At 39.6% G+C, this 19,357-nt stretch overlaps 1 protein-coding gene across 8 annotated transcripts in view; it reads right to left on the reverse strand.

Annotated features, from left to right (window-relative positions):
• RELN (reelin) overlaps nt 1–19,357 on the reverse strand; it is a 554,313-nt gene that overhangs the window by 248,431 nt on the left and 286,525 nt on the right. For 6 of the 8 annotated variants that reach the window (XM_053252916.1, XM_053252912.1, XM_053252911.1 and 3 more), the window contains 3 exons: nt 10,057–10,202; nt 8,825–8,872; nt 469–620 (listed from right to left, as the gene is read on the reverse strand). In XM_053252916.1, the coding sequence (XP_053108891.1) occupies nt 469–620; nt 8,825–8,872; nt 10,057–10,202 (346 nt within the window). The remainder of the gene's footprint in view (nt 1–468; nt 621–8,824; nt 8,873–10,056; nt 10,203–19,357) is intronic. The other 2 variants (XM_053252914.1, XM_053252913.1) reach the window with 1 other exon arrangement.

The raw sequence follows: 19,357 nt of genomic DNA on the forward strand, positions 1-19,357 counted from the left end.
TCAGAAACCTATGTAATATATAGTAAAACATATCCAAATCCAGATGCCAACATACTGTGCTATTCCCTATTCCCTACCACCTAATGATGTTGAGTGGAGGTGCCAACATGCACCTAGTAATGACATCAGGACCTGAGTAAGTTCTGTACACATTTTGGAGGGAATGACCTCAACACAGAGCTTCCATTTTTAGTGGCATCTCTAAGTTCATAGTAGTCTATTTTCAACTAAAGTAAAGAGGCAGCAGGAGCAGCGATTCCTGGTAGTATTAGTATCTGGACATGAGAAAATACTGCCAGAAAAGGGTCAGGAGCAGCTTGGTGAGTACTGATCAGGTGCCTCACAGACTCTTATGAGGAGCTTCACTCAGACAGAAGTATTAATTTCAACATAGTCACCACAAGAATAGGTTGTCTTCTCCAAACAATAGTATTTTTGCTATCAAATATGTTAATGGCACATACTCACCCATACTGAAATAAAATCTCAGATTTCCATAACCTGTAGTGTCCATATATGGAGTACATAATTTTCTCTCTCCATCTCTGAGGAACACAACTGATGAACCAGATTCCAGGGTTCCACATTCAGTACCAATGACAGCTCCAGATATATCCCACCTAAAGACATCAACCAAGAAGTAAGACAGGGCTGTTGCATACATAGTGCAGAAGCAAACTCAGATTTGCTATTAAATGCCAATTCAACAGGGAGCTGCTGCCAAACATGGCTGTATATCTGTTTGTTGTATTCATACACTTCATTTTTGGATGTATTTTTAAATATCTTAAGTGTACATCTAAAAATGTAATGTGTGAAGTGGCTCACCAGCCCTAAAAGCAAAACAAAGAAAAACAACAACCTGATATTAAATATACCCATCAAACACATATCCAGGTTTCTTTTTTAAAAAGTTTTAAAAACACATTTAATACATTTGCTAATAATGATGACCAAATAAATAAATAAATAAATAATTTGATATTAATAGTCACCCCAAATAGTCAGATTTACAAGATTTATTTGGAATTCATAATGAGTTATTTTCCTGTTGTGTGTTCTCCTGACCCCAAAACGTGCTGCATCCTTGGTAACGGCCTCAGCGATGGATGAAAGCATGGGAAGGGGATAAGTGAGGGAGCAGACATGGTAAGTATAAATGGGAAGTACAGTTGAGGAGTTACATTCTTTAAATGCTATTTTCACCATAGATCTACATGAAGAAGAAATACTTCCTCATGCAACCATTTTGAGATAATTTGTGGTAGTGTTTTACTTACAATTATTGGCCCACATTCCCCACAGCACAGTGAGGACAAAGCTCTTGCTCCACCCTCACAGGGATTCAGGACACTGAAGGCTTGTTGTGCAGCCCAGGGCATGGGGAGAGGATACAGGGAAGCCATTTTCATTTCTTTCCCCTCCCTGCAAAAGCCCTGTTTACTGTCACAAATAGGTTGTTGAGAGTTGTGTACCTTCTAATGCTGAGAAGAATATGAGTCATTGTGTTTTGAGAGTAGACTTTTGGAACCCATAACAATAGTAGAACTGATTTGACTTATGAAGTGAAATGTCATAATACTTTGTTAGCATTTTCTATGCTCCATTTAGTCCAATTAAAAATATCTGTCTGCTGACCCACAACACTGATTGATACATATTATGCCTTTTCCAAGATACATAACTCCCGTAGGGGATGCTCAAAATGAAAAGTTCAACGTATTGATTCTTGTAATCGGGGGGGGGAAACCCTCTTCCAATTCTGTTTAAATATATGCAATAGGAAAGAAACTTATGTTGTCTTTCATAAAGTATTACAAGAATATAAGAGTAATATTAATCTTAATTATGGGACACATTAACCCTCTAAACTATTCTCTTTTTTCTTTGCTGATGATAGATATAAAAATAATGATTAAAAGTATAGATTTGTTTGTCAATATAAGACTACAATAGTATAATATTTGGAAGTAAGTCCAATTAAAGTAAGTAGGAGTACTTTCAGGTAAACATGGATTAAATCAAACTGCACATATGTACATTTCATTCCTAATGCGATGTAAATTCTCGATCCAGTAAGAAGATGTTCACATCTAGGTCATGCAACCAGATCTACAATATATCTTTGTGATTATAAAGATTTTCATGCAAGTTAGAAGCTTCCTTCAAAGACCAGTATGGCATATTTTAGAAACAGGAAACTGTAAGGAAAATATCCAGAGCATGCATCCCCTTGCTTATATGGCTAATAGGTAAAGTCCAGCAATTATAGTTATGATTTCACTGAGTAAGCATTTTGACCCTTAAACTGGGATGGTATTTTGCTGCTAGTGTTCATCCATATTGTATAAAGCAGGACAGATGCACATTTTAGTAGAAGTTGTATTAAGGATTATGAATGTTCATACCTCAAAGCTTTTCTCACTATGCAACTATATTTTATTGAAAATTAAATATCAATGCAGGTGTTTCTTTATGATACACATGCTAATCAGACACATTAATTACATAATTTGTTCACAAAGATCCTTGATTTGCAGGTACAATTTGAATACAGTCCAGACTTTTCAAGCAGAAAGAAAAAGGTTTAGATGCTTGCAATTGTGGATTTTTCCAAAGGCAAGGTGCCCAAGAGGTGCTGAAGTAGGTTTACTTAATCAGGATTGTTACTTTATTGGAATATCTCCCAGGAAACCAATTTAGTCTAATGATAATGAGTGGCAAAGGCTGATATTTAATTGGGACAGCAATCACAAAAGGTGTACTTATCATGGGTGTATTCTGCAATTAAAAAGGGGTTAATTGATACTGGCATATATCTAGATTTTCAATAACTGGTTAATTTCATTTGCTTCATTTAGTCTAAAGCTTGAGAAAGTCAGGCTCTAGGAACATTTAAAAGTTCATAAGACAAACCAGCATGGATTTCCTACATGGGGTTTGGCACCTTACACCAAGGATCACTGCCAGAGCCCCCTCATCTCCCATGTGATAAATTTGTAGTCATTCACTCTGCAACAGCCTGTTCTGCACCAGCTTCTATAGCAGGCAGACTAGTAAGCAGGTAATAATAGTGTAGTTTTTTCTTTTATAATTTAAGAATGTTTAGTCATACAATGGAGCTGGTTGTCCTTATTATAGACTAGATGCAACTCCAAAATATTCTGTAGTATTTACTCTCTTGATAGGTGGGTGGTCATAGAGAGGATAGGAAGAAACCACTGCACTGATATTTTGTTTCTCTGTGTGTGCATATACATGCATGTGCACTAAAATGAAGAAGCATCTCCCCTCACTCAGATTTATTTTCTAGAGACCCAGAAGAACAGGTTGAAATCCAGAAAACTCTAACCACATTTTACAAAGACCCAGCATCCTCTGAAAAAAGCACAACAGAGACAGAATTTTACCTCAAAGGGTTAAAGCATAATGTGGTTGTTGCTAATGGAATGAATCCTGAAGAAACCACCTAAGTAATCAGTGGCTGATATTCAGACTAGCACTGCACTGGTACAACAGTGCTGAGTTCCAGGGCATGCTGTGCTATCACATGAGAAGGAAAAGTAGCAATTTTTGATGGTTTCCCCTTCCCTCTGAATTTCACTGTGAGCCATGAAAATATATCCCTGAGTCTTGCGTAAGGAACATATTTTTGTGACAGGCAGTTAGCATCTTGCACTAATGCTAAAGTGCTTTCTGTACATGGAAAGGCACCTTTGGATATAACCTTTTGTCTGGATTAAAATAAGGGAATTGCAGAATGCAGACAAATTGGTTTTATTGATATATACGTTGGATTTATTAGATTTAAAATTCAATCTAAACACCCAGCTCATTTAAACTAGATATATTTATTTGGAAATAATACAAAACATGGAGGTTTTAAAACAGGACTTCAGAGAGAATGTAAGTTCATTTGGGCAAGCCACACCAAAATAGCCACAGGACAACATAATTGAAAATGAAGTCAAACTCTAGGTATCCTGATAGTTTCTTTGAGAGATCATTGCATCAATTCCCAATGTATATAGATTTTGGACAAAAAAATGTAAATGTCCATTGAAATTCTGTTCTATATTTATTTGTTGAAATACTACATACTCATTTTTAAGTGACTAGTATATTTTCAACTCTTCTCTACATAATATGATTGGATTTTTGTCATTATATACTTTACAAAACAATTTGATAATGTATCAATTCACAATTCCACAATAGTTATATCTTGTTTTATTTTAATCGTAAGACCAAACATTAATACAAAGTATTTTTTAAAAATAGCCAAAAGTATGCAAATAGTTTTCTACATCAAAAACAGTGGTTTGTCAAGCTTCAGCAAAAAACTCATTAAATAAAGATCCATGTTCTATATGAATTTAGACATATAAAGAAAAGCTTCACTGAAGTATTAAGCCAGAATAATAGGAACATAGAAAGTTGCCTTATGCCGAGTCAAACCATTGTTCCATCTAGCTCTGTATTGTCTACACTGAAGTGGCTTCCTCAAGGCAGGAGTCTTTCTCAGCCCTATCTGGAGATGTCAAGGACTGAACCTGGACCTACATGCAAAGCACATGCTCAATGAGCTACAACCCCATTCCCAGTTCACATAGTTGTCAAAGTTCCCCTCCTAATTTAACTGAGGGAGGGAGAGAGAGAGAGAAAGAGAGAGAGAGAGAGAGAGAGAGAGAGAGAGAGAGAGAGAGAGAGAGAGAGAGAGAGATCAAATGTTAGGTGCCATGTTACTAGCAGGGTTGTAAATATGGAACTGTTTCCATTTCTGGTAGATTTGCTAACTCTTAACTGTTCTGGCTGATTGTTCTAAGATGAAATCCTTAATAATTAATGTGTGAAGAAAAGACACAAACAACCAAGTGGAGACAAGATTTGAGGGATGTGGAGGAAGGCAGGGCTCAATTAATATTGGAGCCCACTGGAGGGTACTACCCAGTGCTCATCTCATCTTTGCTTCCATTGCACATTAAAAGTTGACTACACATGTGTGGAATACACATGTTGAATTTGTAGAAATTCTTTATTTCACATCCACTTCAGATGTTCCTTTTGCCTTCAGAACCTGATGATCCCTTTAGATATTCACTTACTAGTGTTTGTTACCCTTGGAGATGCATCAACTCTGTGGTTGTTAACCATGTCATTAAAACAACTTGTGTGAGCACCAGTCTGTGGGACCAGCCACAAGAGAAGCTGCAACTCCAGTGATAAGCAAATGTCTAAATAGGGTCTAATTCCCAAATACAAAACACAAGTGTGCAGAAGAGAGAACCTTGTGTATGATGTGAGCAATACCCATAATTTGCAACTTAGGCACACCATTCAATACTTTTATTTGATAAAGCGGAGAATCTTATTTCAGAATACTGAAAGAAACATCTGAAATCTCCAAATGCCTCCTCTATTCTCTGTACCCTTTTCGTGGCTACAGTAGCATCTATTTATCCCTAAGGACTTCTTTGCCTCCAGACTCAACATTATTGTCTCTCTCTTCAAGTCAGCTTCAAGTTGCTTCCCAGAACACAGCCACAAAGTGGCTACAGAGAGCACGCCATGCAATACTGAGTTGATCTTTGGTGATCTGCATTGAATGGATGCAGGGGCGTATCTAGGGTAGGGCAGGCAGGGCACGTGCCCTGGGTGCCACTTGAAGGGGGGCGCCATTTCTTAAAATTAAAATTTTTTTTAAAATGGCCACCAAAAACAAAATTGCTACTGGGCATGCTCAAATGGCCTCTGTGAGGCCCTAGGCCATGCCAGGCCTTGCAGAGGCCATTTGAGCAAGTGTGGTGGCCATTTTGTTTTCAGTGGCCATTTTAAAAAAAAAATTTAAAAAAATGACCACTGCACATGCTCAAATAGCAATAGCAATAGCACTTACATTTATATACCGCTTTATAGCTGGAGCTCTCTAAGCGGTTTACAATGATTTTAGCATATTGCCCCCAACATTCTGGGTACTCATTTTACCGACCTCGGAAGGATGGAAGGCTGAGTCAACCTTGAGCCCCTGGTCAGGATCGAACTTGTAACCTTCTGGTTACAGGGCGGCAGTTTTACCACTGCACCACCAGGGGCTCTTTAAATGGTCCCTGTGAGGCCCTAGAGGCCAGCAAAGGGAGGGGGGAACCTTTGCAGATTCCCCCCCCACGGCCTTTAGGAAGTCCCCTGAAGGGGCTACAGGTAATTTTTTTACATTGTTTTTAAAATATAATATAAGTCACTATACACATATTCAGACTGGCACTATGTACAGAGAATCAGGCTTGTGAATACTGAGCTGAAGTTTATGAGCCAGGTTGTATTCATTTGCTCTTACTTTGCTTCTTGTGACAAGTGAGTTAAATGTGATGTCTTAATAATATGGCTATTAATGGTGAATTTGTCTTTGAATCAGTGTGAAATCCTTAGTGAAGGCCCACTGAGAGTTTCTTGCTCTTTCTCTCATTTTAACTGTCTTTCTGAAATACTAGAATATATTCCAAGCAGTGACACAGTTTTCTCTGCATATTGTTTAATTATTTTCAGAGTATCTGGGAAAAGTCAAATTCTCCATTTATTTTTAAAACGTATGTAATAGTGATGCTACGATGCAAAGTAGAGAATTAGACAGGCACTTCTATTTAGTTTTTTCCAAGTACACCTCCACATAATATTTGGGTATTTCATGAGCCCTAGCATACTGAAATTTGTAGTTTTCCAGCATTTTTTTTATTTGGCTATGTCCACTGCTAAATAGCTTTTGAAATATTAAAAGATTAACGAGCTTGACTTGTATTTTTCAGCTGATATTATGGTAAAGTTATCTGAAAGATAGGTGTCAGATGTTTGGACAGGGGGCGCAATTTCAGTGCTTGCCCTAGGCACTATTTTCCCTAGATATGCCTCTGAATGGATGTCTATAATGAGTTGTTCAGGGGCATGATACTATAGATAGCTGTCAAATGTTACTGCTCTCAGGCCACCAATATCCTTAGTGGAGATGGGAGTAGGAACTGAAGCAAGTGATAGAGGAACAGAAGCACTGAAAAGCAGCAACAGGTCAAGAAATGGGAAATTGTCTTGAGAAGGTAGATATACAAAGAGTGTAGGTTGTCTCTAACTGAATGAAAAAGAAAAATAGCAAGAGGCAGGGATAATTAGGTACATGAGTTACAACTATAAACAGTGATGAGTAAGCAGCTGATATGATATAGACTGTATAGAATATGGGAATATGTGAGCAGTATAAGCCAAGGCAGGCAGTGAAAAATGACATGTATAAGTTAGGGTCAGAGTTTTATGAAGCAGGAAGAGCAATAGCAACTATCATTATTTCATGATAAAATGTGGGACAGGCCACAGAAGAATGAACAAAAATCCAAGAATTCTTCTGAGGTCAACAAAAAGAGGAGGCGAAGACATTTCGCTTAAGCCAAAAGTTATTTAGAGAAGGTTTTTTGCTCAAACGCAGGGCTTTGATGATGAGGAAGGTTTCACAAAACCTCTACCCCACTCACTTTTTTTTTGCAGTGGCAGTCAGTTCATGTGGTCCTGCAAGTGGTGGCATTTCCACTTCCCATTTTGCCCCACAGCATTTTCACAATACTTCCCCCACAGAAGGTATCAGGCAGGAAGCATACTTGCAGCAAGAAATGGCAGCTATAATGCCTGCTATGCTTTCCTCACCAGCCCCCACTGCAGAAGACCATGGTATCTTAACAATAAAAAGTAATAACCACTAATTTAAGCATTTAATATTTATTTATTTGTTTATTTAGATTTATATTCCGCTCTTCCTCCATGGAGCTCAGAGCAGTACACATAGTTAAGTTTCTCCTCACAACAACCCTGTGAAGACCCAGCAAGTCTCAGGGCTGAATGGGGATTTGAACTTAGGTCTTCCTGGTCCTAGTCCGGCACTCTAACCACTACACCACGCGAGATGGCTTGTCTTGATTGTCAAATTCTAAAATTATGTATTGAATTTGAAAGCATGTGAGAGTCTTAATAAAAATAAAGCAAATCCAGATGGATAAGCAGAACAACCCCAACATTAAGCTCCAAGAGTATGCATTTAGCTCTTAATAACCCACTGGTGGGCAACCCAAACAAGTGTAAAGGATTTCCTTATAATGGTATATTAGAAAGAAACTGAAACTTTAGAATTAAATTTCCAAATGGCAGAAGGAAATTAAGTTGACTTTCTCATGCAACAGAAATAAAGCTTGTTCTCTTGACAAAAGCCTGGGTTACTCCAGGCCCTCCAGTCCCGGCTGTTCCAGACCTTCAGAGCTGGCTTTGCTACCCGGCTTTTTATCACGGTAGGACAAACCAACCGTTCATTCTACCCTGATAGGTGATTGTGTGAACAATCGCCCTGGGTAACAGGGCTCCCGATAGGGCCACCACCATTTTAGACAGTGAGCCAGGTGGAAGGAGTGACCACGCAGGGTGGAGTGGCTGCTTTACTAAGAGCGGCTCCTCTGCTGCTTGCACACTGCCTTCTGGGCGCACTGAAGACCCAGTGTGGCTTTTAGCTCTGTCATTGGCACTCTGCTGCTCGCTGCCCTGAGCGTGTGTGGGTGCATGATTAGAGGAGGTTTAAGAAACCGCCAATGGTCTGCAGTGAGGCAGGTTGGAACCTGCCTCTCTGCCCACTCTCCCTACCACCCAGGTAAGAGGTCATGAAAACAACCTTATAGTCTTCAATTATATGATCACATCCAACTTTAAGCCAACAGGATCACTGCCTCATGGTATATGGTAAACATGAGGTCTAGAAGCTGGAGGAAGAACAGAAGTATAGAAAGAAACACTTAATAGCTACCCATTCTCTGAACACCGTCCATCCTGTGCATTGAATGAGGCAGGGATCCTGTGAAAAAACAGTATGTGATCACAGAATTAAAGTATTAATCACAATGTGTATGAACAAGAGTTGCATGATAATTATGTTAACACTGAATCGTGATAACAACAGCGCCTAGAATATGCTAGGCTGTGTAGATTACATTGACTTGACACACAATATCTGCTTTGAGGGCTTACAGTCCACAATTGATAGAGATGGCACAAATGCAGAGGAAACCGCAGACGGACACATTAACTGATGAAGGTGCAAGTCAAGGGATGAAAAAGAATTCAGCTTCATATATATTGGTGCTTTTAGTTTACTTTGAACACTTAATTGGAAATCGGATGCATTCATAGTAGCAATAACAATACTATGATGTTTCCCAAACAAGTATTCAAAATTGGCTAAATACTGTACTGCCAAAGTTGTGTCCATTTATTATCATCGTCTGAAACCTAGAAGAAAGCTAAATTCTGGCAGTCAAGGTTATATTAGAACTATGCACTTCCATTGCTGTGGCTTCATTTCCTTCATGAAGTTGGGGAAAATGTAATAGTCTTGAGTTACAATAAGTAAACCACACCAGTTTACACCCTGATCCTAAACACAGTTCTTGGAAGTTTCCTTCCATACTTGTTTCGTTCCATAGTATCCTTTAAGATTTGGGGTACCCGACCCATAAACATAAGCAAGGATATATCACATTAAGCATAAGTACACCACTTTTAGTGGCTTATGGACTGCAGTCTAAGCTATACACTCTAGGTTTATTATTCCAGAATTTTCTACAGGAGGCTTCTTCAAGATTTTATTTATTTATTTATTTATTTGACACATTTTTGTACCACCCCATACACAAGTCCCTGGGCAGTTCACAATCTAAAAACACAACACTAAAATATTAACACAAAACAGTTTAAAATAAAGAGAACTTCAAAAACTTAAACTATTTTTAATATATTTTATTTATTTATATTTACAGCCACTTTGTACAGTAGCTACAATTGTATGGCAGAAGGCAGCCCACTGACAATTCTTGACTACTCTAAAACATTGAAGGATGATCTTTCCTGACAGTGTTTTATCAACTGACATACTTTAAATATGTTGCAAAGAGTAAGGACAAGAGGTGTTTAGCTGAAGCTTCTTGATCCCTATCCCCTGCAGCTAATGCTATATGCATCCTTATAGCTCTGATCACTCACCCTTTGGGCTGGCTCTCAAACTCTTCTGCCCATTGCTCCTGGGCATCTTCAGTGGAAAGATCCACATCTCGTGTTGTGGCAAAATTTAACTCACTGCCTTCAGTTCCATGGAAATAAATTGCATTCCCATCTGACTGACAGCTATGCTGCAGATAAAAGGAACACACAGGAGGTATCTGTTAAATTGATTTTTTTAACAGCAGTTTTTCTACAACTCTGGGAAAGCCATTAAATTATGTAGCAACTGACTGATTACTGAAGCTAAACCAAAAAATAACAGAAAAGAGAAAAAGAAAAAGAGCATTTAATTCTTATATATTTATCTTGAATATTTCATAATTAGTACTGTCAACTTTCAATTATCTTTAGAGCTGCTTCCAACATTGTTTTTCCCTGTTCACAACTTTAAGAAAATAATAAAAGGTATTTGACAATACAAATCATAAATAGTACAGTAAATATTGTGTTGAAAGCAAAACATACTCTAGATCACAGATCATAACACCGTTCCATGATAAGCTCATGGTCAGAAGTGACCCTGGGCTCTGCTATGCAGCCTCCCAGTTCATCTTATACAGCATCATGGAAAAGTTATATGGATGTAATGCATGCAATACTGTATCCTAGCGTAATGCATGGAAAGGTTGTACTGGTGTAATACTTCCACACCGTATACTTCCTGCCCACATTCTGAAGTTTGGGCTGCCCAAAAATCTAAATTATCCGCCCACACTAATCCCAGAACTAATCATCCATTCACTACAATAGTCTAATCAAACACTACTGATTAATCATGCCTCATTTGAAGCACAATGAGAAAGAGTTTGCAATACGTCCAGGTTTCTCCAGCAGAGCATGCAATAATTTTGCAATGAACTAGAAAGACAGACAGGAAAGTCCATTCCTCGTGGCTGAAAATGCAGAAACCCTCACATAACATACAAGTCAACATCAGTGTTGCGAAGCCATGGTGGAAGATGCTCTGAGAAACAGCCCAGGAATCAGTTTGATTTGCATCCTGGAAACATCTTATCTAACAGAATCATGTCAATGTCTGGGTGTTTGCTGACTGTTTCATTGGCAGTGAGCTGGATGTTGTAAATTTTAATTGCAGTAGGCCGGAGGAATACAATACAAACAGAAGCAAATGTTACAAAATAAATATCATAATAGAAACAGATGACACAGTAAAAACTCCATTTAACAGTAAAATCAAAGGATCATGTCACAAGAATGCTTTCCTCCCCAAACTTGGTGATTTTTACAAACATTTCATGTTGTTTTCCATGTAAAATGTGAGAAACAGTAGAAAGAGATGTAGAGTGAAGCAAAGAAAGAGTCACTGGAACAGAAAGGGAAACACCGTCCCTATTCATTCCAGAAGCAAGATGCTGAACCTGGTAGAGTCTCTGGTCACTAGTGTAGAAAAACACTTAATCAAAAGGAAAAATAAACAGATGGAACTGACCTACAGATAATGTATTTCAAGATGTACAACAAAATCTCAATCCTAATTCCACAGAAGGAAGTATCTATAGTCCCATTTCCATGGGGTCTGGATTGCAAACAGATTCTTACTATTACTATTTGAAAAGCTGCAGAGGGTGATGAAAGTCAATCCATGTGGAGTTCAGCACATGGTATCAGCCACTGTTGTCAGACACCGCCCCCACCCACCCTACACAGTTTGGAATGCAACCTTCATCCTGGCCTAGTATTTATGCTACTGTATGTAGATGGGAGCTTGTGCTTTGAGGGGCTAGCCTCCATTTCAGGCAAACAAGATGGTCACAGAGACAGAAACTTGTGCTTTGAGACTGGAAAAGGTGAAAACCCCAACCAGCATTCTTGTGATTTTGAAGAAGTTGAAATTGCTAGCCTGGCAAGTAAGGCTTCCAGGACAATAGAAAGTCCCAACAGAGCATGACCCCACCCTAATGCTACCAGAGAAACTCTTGGCCACTGATTGATTTTATCAGTCCAGAGCCCTGTCATTTTTGTCTCCATGCCTGGTGGTGCTGACTCACCCACTCAATTCCCATGACTGTCAATAATAAGTTATTAGCATATCTACTCTCCACCTTTCATAACCTTGGAAATCCCCCACTCAAATGCTCTTTGTTTTCTTTTGTTCTGAAGCATTATAACTGCTCCAAGTGCCCAGAACAGTATATGTTTCCAGAAGTGGGATTGCTAGTGGACACTCTTCCCAATACTGATTGCCTGGGAGACTCCCAGCTGAGCCCCTCCCTCTGCACTTTGTACATGAATGCAACCCCATGCTCCCCAGTTTGTGGCACACATGGGTTCCATGGAGCCAGCTTGGAACCCTGGTACTAATCCGGCACCCAGACAATTTGGAACCCTATGAATGAGCTGCCAGTCCATTTGTGAACCTCCCATACCCTGCAGTGAATGCCTTATTGTATGGAGGAAACTTATCTTGAGCCTGAGATACACTCCTACCTGTCATCATTTTCAGCAGACCAGGGCACTTTCCAGATGAGACCAGGCAATGGAGTCACTTCATATCTGGGAAGTGTGCTTCCACACTTCCTGAGTTGTGACAACACAGTCCCTACGTGGGCAGCAGGATGCCATTCACATTTCCAGTGCCTTGTTTTGAATTTAATCACTGCGATATAGAGCTAAAGGTAAAGTGTGCCGTCAAGTTGATTTTGACTCCTGGCACCCACAGAGCCCTGTGGTTTTCTTTTGGAAGAATACAGGAGGGGTTTACCATTGCATCCTCCTATGTCGTGTGAGATTATGCCTTTCAGCATTTTCCTATAATGCTGCTGCCCAATATAGTAGCAGCGTGGATTCGAACCGGCAGCCTTCTACTTGTTAGTCAAGCATTTCCCCGCTGTGCCATCAGGTGGCTCTAGGATGTCGTATATCTGGTGTAAAAAAAAGTTGCTGATATTTCAGGTTGTTAGTTTCCATGAGACTGCACCCCCTGCTGTTTACATTTCAAATGCGACTTGCCTGAACAGAGGAATTTTGCTGCTGTTGAGCAGCTAGGCTGGAAAGCACCCAGGAGTGGTATAACCTCCCTTCTCTCTCTCTCTCTCTCCCCTCAGCCTTCTCATCTTTAGGTACTTACCTTGATCTATAGTTATTCATGTTTACTAGTTTGAGCCCACCCTAGAAGATAGATAGTTACTTGCCTCCCTGGCTGTTCAGAGTTGGTTACAGAAGCAAAAGGATTATCCTAACCACTGAATACCGCTTTAAGAGGAGATTCTCATGATCAGCAAAAAAGCAGTCTAAGGGAGCTGTGCAGCTCCTGGCAGCAAACTCTTCTAACCCCCCACCCTTAGCCGAGGTTTTTTGGATCATGTATTGCCTCAGCATGGCTCCAGGGTGCGGCAACACATGAGGAGACCCCCCCCCGGTGGGAGGCTGAAACAATCCTCCTGACCCTGGGGGTCTCTCCAGGATGCCCTGCATGCTCGCGGGGGGCATCCTGGAACTTCCAGGGGCTGTGTGCCCCCCGATCCCCGCAGCCCCCTGCTGGCTCCATGATGGAGCCCGCAGTCATGTGGCCAGCCAATCTGGCCACCCTGGGCAGTCTGGGGATCATCTGCGGGGAAAGTGGGCTAAGCCCGCTCTCCCTACAAACCCTCTGAAGGCGAGTCTTACCGATCATGAGACTCGCCTCTAAGAGTAAAACATACCCCCACCCCCAGAACTGACTAGATGTCTCCGTTACAGACAGATAACTAGGAGCACATGTGTAGAAACATGGTTCCAAGCAAACATGGTAACAATAAAGTACGTACATAACTATTCAGATAATGGAAGTGTGACTTTTGAATCCAGCATAGAATAATTGAAAGGTACCATGGGCTGAGTGGTAGTGCGAACTGGTCCAGCGATGGCACTAACATTACCATCTGAACAGGAATAAAGTGCTTTCAGCAGCAGAGGAGGGCAGGCTGAACAAACAAAGTCACTTGATCAAGGTTGCACAGCATTTCAAAGTAAAAATTGGAATAGACTACCAGTTGGCCAGCCCAACCTACAGGGCCACTTCGCCTTTCAAGTATATTATTACAGATGCAATGGGGAAGAAATGTAGCTTGGCACAACTGTGCCAAGGGGATATATTAAATTTTCATCAAAACAAAAGAGGGTAGTGAAACTGGGATAATGTATAATAACCCCTTTTCAGGATGAAAGATGCATTACTGATGAAAAATGTGTATTACATCCAAGGTTTTAAATCTCATTCTCCTTTCCCTGTCCTTTTATGTTCCTAACTGTGAGTCAATAAGTATTATTTTTTTCCTATTTCCCTTGGCTATATAGTCTCTCATCGCTTGACAAGTAGAACACAGTGTAACTAAGTGATGCAGTTTTGCCAGTCGGAGACACATCAACAGGAAACATCCGTGATAAATTCCTCAGTCTAATAGATTTTGAGCTTCAGCTGTGGGTCACATCTTCCCAAGTTTGCTCCCTAGTTAGTGACTAGACCTCTGAGCTTTCACAACATTTGCTGTCCTCTCCACCACCATTTAATTAGGCTTAAACAAAAAACAAAAAAAACCAAACCAAAGATGAACACTGATGCACCTCTGCCTAATATCTCTCAGTGGCCTAATGAACGTGATGATTCTTTCAGACAGCTGTAGCTTCACAATTTATTTTTTGGCGACTCTGGTTACACTGGAATGAGTATATCAGGCATTTGGGCAATGCCAGCTTGCAAAGGGCTGGTGGCAGATGGAAAGAAATCTGCCCAGTGCGCCTGTACCTTTACATGAGCGGAGAGTCATCAATTTCCTCCATTAAGGAGTTGTCACGCAGCCCACCCAGCTGGAAGAGGGTTGTTGTTGTTGCTGCTGTTGTTGTTTAATTTAAACAGGAAGGCAAGCTGGTTGCATAAAATACAAATGCAAAGTGCACTTTAAAAAGGAAGCTAAACTGCTGTTTAAAGGTAAACTGAAACTACTCTGACAGCAGCCAATTTTTTAATGACTGTAATATTTTAAGTGATTATTTTTGCCACTTCAGATAGCTCCTTAGAGAGGAGAGGGTTGTGTTTTTTTTTTTATTAAAACCCAGGCAGTGCAAAGAGATGAGATATGAGAAGGGGAGGAAAGAAAAATTAGGATGGAGAAAATTAATTAAAATGGCATTGTCTGCAGGGTCATAAATTAGATATTTGTCTTGCTGAGAATGAGTTGTGATAGTGTCTGGAATTTTTAGATGTAAAATTTGATAGCTGGTTGATGGAAGGATCCAAAGTTGATGAACTCTAGTCTATAAATAGTAACATACTTAACAGTGTAATTATTATCATCCAGAATTAAGTGGTTACATGGATCTGAATTTAAGTAGATTTAGGATCAATTTTTCCCCGTTACTAAAGAGAGCTGAGAAGTTTTAAAGTGGAAAGAGGGGTTCAATACCCCAAATAAGAGATAATTAGAAGAAACACCCACCTTAAATTAGAAACTACTCTGCATAAAGTAAAGCAAGATCTTAATCATTCGTGTGTGTGTGTGTATCAGATATAAAACTGAAAAAATATCTGTGAAAATGGGCCAGGTATACACATTTCCCCTACTGTTTCCAACATACAGTAATTATATTAAGTTCACTTGAAAGGGTGTGTAATGACTGTTTGATGCAGATGCCATCACACGTAAAAGCAGTTTTCCGTGTGACTAAACCACTGGATGGAAAGCCTTCATGGCACTACCAGACCTCCTTGATAGCTGACAGAGTGATGGAAGAACTTTCCACAAGGTGAGCACCTCTGCACTATGATATGGAATTGGTCCTTAGAAAGAAACAGCTAAGAACATATGTCTGTTTGTTCATTTCCTATTTGGTTTCCACTGAAATTAAGCATTAGAAATATTTTTCTGTTTCAGAATTGTTTACAGATCCATTTTAATATCCATATCAATGTTCATTAATACAGAGAGCTTCACAAAGCTCTCTCTGATAAGGACTTTCAGCCCAAATCTCACTGCCCAGCACCAGAGTCTGAGGGAGAACTCCCCAAAGACCTCTGTCAAGACAGGAGACTAAGTTACTAGACTCTGATCTTCAAAGTAGCAGTGCAGACCTCTTGGGTAAAATGTCTAAAATCAACCTACTATGAACCTACAGATATTTACTCTCCTAAAGGTGCCTGCTGAAATAGTGCTGCAGGACTCCATCATGGTGGGAGTGTATCAGGGTCTCATCGAGGTCTAGGACAAGGATCTTCCTCTTCACCTGATTGACTCTTGAGGCCATTTAATGGAACCAGAATCCATGGCTCCAAGCTACAGAAACTGTAGCTTTAAATCCATTGCACTTACTTGAGGGATGTAATTTGGCTGCCACGAGGTTCTTTAAGGAGGGAGGGAGGAACCCTTTAAGAAGGGTTCTTTCTCACAACTGGAGATTCGCTCTTGCAAATGTCGCTTGAGGCATTTGCAGGGCAGAATTGTTGGACAGGGAAAAAATAAGCACCATTTCCTGTCCTTTGATTCTCCCCTGCAAATGCCCCTCCCCCATATTACAAGGGAAACATGGCATTGGGAACCTTGTTTTCCCCTTTTAATGTGTAGCTGCACTCTGGACCTCAGACTTTTGCCAGATCAACTTCCTGTTGTCTTTAGGAGGTATCCTAGATCCTGCAGCATCACATTGGTTTTCTGCTCCTTGCTGTAGCACCCTGCTTCCTACAGCTGCGGCTATAGCAGCACACCTTGCTAGTACACCACAGCTGCTAAGCCTAGTTGGAAGGGAACAAATTATAACATTTGAAAGTGACCGTTGAGGAACAATAATCTAACTGCTCACTCAGAAATAAGATCCATTTACACAACTGGGTATGTAAATGAAGCTTTCAAGTTTTGGCTTGGCAAACAAGGACATAAAAGTTCCATGCAACAATGCAGAGCTCAAGAGCCTAAAGACAATTACAAATGTTCTCTGCCCAAACTGTGCCTAGTATTCTACACATGTGCCATCATCAAGAAGCATTTTAAAAACATATAATATAGTCTACAAATATTTTAAAAATAGGCTTTTGAATATTTGTCTCGTTTTCTTCCTGCCAAACCCACCCCCCTTCATAAAAGCCAATGCTCCCCAAGCATATTGAACATAGCAGCTGTTCTTTACAACCCCATTCTCATCAAGGCCTACTGGATCCAATTGCTAAGGAGGATACTTGCTAAAAGGGGCCAGTTTATCTGTATTTTCTGCCACCAGTTTTTCAGTTCTGGTTTAAAGGGCATGGGAAGTATCAAGCGGACTGAAGCCTCAGTAATAGGGAACCTATATATTGGAATGAAATATCTGTATAAAATTCTTTTAAATGGAAACAGCCTAGCTTCATACTGCACCAGGTGTAATGTGGACAAATGTCAGATGGGGATTAGGTTGACACACTCATTTAATCCTCTAAAACCGTATGCAGGCTTAGAGAGATGAAAGGTTAGTAAACTAATCCACTATCCTATATGGCATATGCATGCTTTTTATTCTGTTGGTTCTGAAAGGGAATTTTGACAAGCATTTTATGATACTTTTAGAACATATCTAATCTCTAATTCACCCACTTTTGCTGTAAGCTTTAGTCAGAGTTGCATGCAAACTGCTAAACAAAAGCAATTCAACTCAACAAAACTAAGCTCTGCTTGTATACATTTATACTCAGCTAAGGGATATCTCTCTGTGTGATTGCATATTCCTCAACAGAGATGAAAATGCAGGCATTATACAAATATAAGGTATTATGAAAGGATTTAACCAGCAAAACAACAGAAACAACAAGGATGGCAAGATCGGATTACACAGTTTCATGTGTAAATGTCTCCATTTAGTTTACACAGTTTTAAATGCTTGTTTCAACATTCTATGCATGCATTGTAAAGTGTAGCATAAAAGGGTTGCAGTGCTATTTCAGAGACATTTTATACGGAAGATAGAAAAGATTTGCCACATTGCATTGTAGGTCACATCTATTTCCTCCAAATTTGCCAAAAACATTACCAAAATTATTAATTAATCTTGACAATATCTTTTTTTTTGTATGTGTGAGGGCATAATCAAGTATATTTCACAACATGCAAGGCTACATCTTTGCCTTTTCTGCACATGAGTCAACATGCATACTCAGACTGCTAAGCAGTCTTTAGACATTTTGACCTGCATTGATCATCTTATATTTGGGCAGCACTGGTTGTATACATTTCACATCAAACCTGTCTCGACTACTGCAACAAGCACATCTTCTTTTGAAGGAAGGATTGAGAATGCCAACATTCTGTTTGACACAGGCTTTGAAAAACCTGTCTCTTCCTTGGTTTATATCATGCTTGTGGATTATTCTCCTAGAATAGCAAAGTGTTTTCTTTCACACACAAAATTGTACATTCGTTTATTAGGGGCATAACCCACACAAAGTTAGACACTTTTAAGTGCCATTAATTTCAGAGATTTAAGTCTCTCTGACTAACCAGCCTGAGCTATTCTGTAAGGGCGGTCTAAAAATTGAACAAATAAATAAATAAAATCAACAGAAGGACCTTAAAAAGTACTTGTTGGTGGATTTCACTCTAGATTTTGAACTCACTTTTATATAAACATAATATCCCTCCCTGCTTACCTATAAATAGGTATATTATTATTATTATCATTATTACTACTACTACTACTACTACTTGTTTACACAGTCAGACAGGTGTTATTGACTGGTTTGTTTTATCCAGACATCGAGTCCTTCCCAAGGACCTGGGATGCCAGAATTTTATTGTCAATGGTTATAGATATTGTCGCAGAATATAGGCTGTTCCCAGTAAAGCTGCTTTTTGTAATTGGCTGATGGTGATTTCTGTGGCCCCTATGGTGTTGAGGTGCTCTTCAAGGTCTTTTGGAACTGCACCCAGGGTGCCAATTACCACTGGGATTATTTTGGTCTTCTTCTGCCACAGCCTTTCAATTTCAATTTGTAGATCTTTGTATTTGGTGATTTTTTCTATTTCTTTTTCTTCTATTCTGCTATCCCCTGGTATTGCTATGTCGATTATTTTGACTTGTTTTTCTTTCTTCTCGACTACAGTGATATCTGGTGTATTGTGTGGCAGATGTTTGTCTGTTTGTAGTCGGAAGTCCCATAATATTTTTACATCTTCATTTTCTTCAACTTTTTCAATTTGATGGTCCCACCAATTCTTGGCTACAGGTAGCTTGTATTTTTTGCAGATGTTCCAGTGTATCATCCCTGCTACCTTGTCATGCCTTTGTTTGTAGTCAGTCTGTGCGATCTTCTTACAACAGCTGATCA

This window comes from Hemicordylus capensis, chromosome 5 (assembly GCF_027244095.1).
Source record: "Hemicordylus capensis ecotype Gifberg chromosome 5, rHemCap1.1.pri, whole genome shotgun sequence".
Taxonomy (NCBI): Eukaryota; Metazoa; Chordata; class Lepidosauria; order Squamata; family Cordylidae; genus Hemicordylus; species Hemicordylus capensis.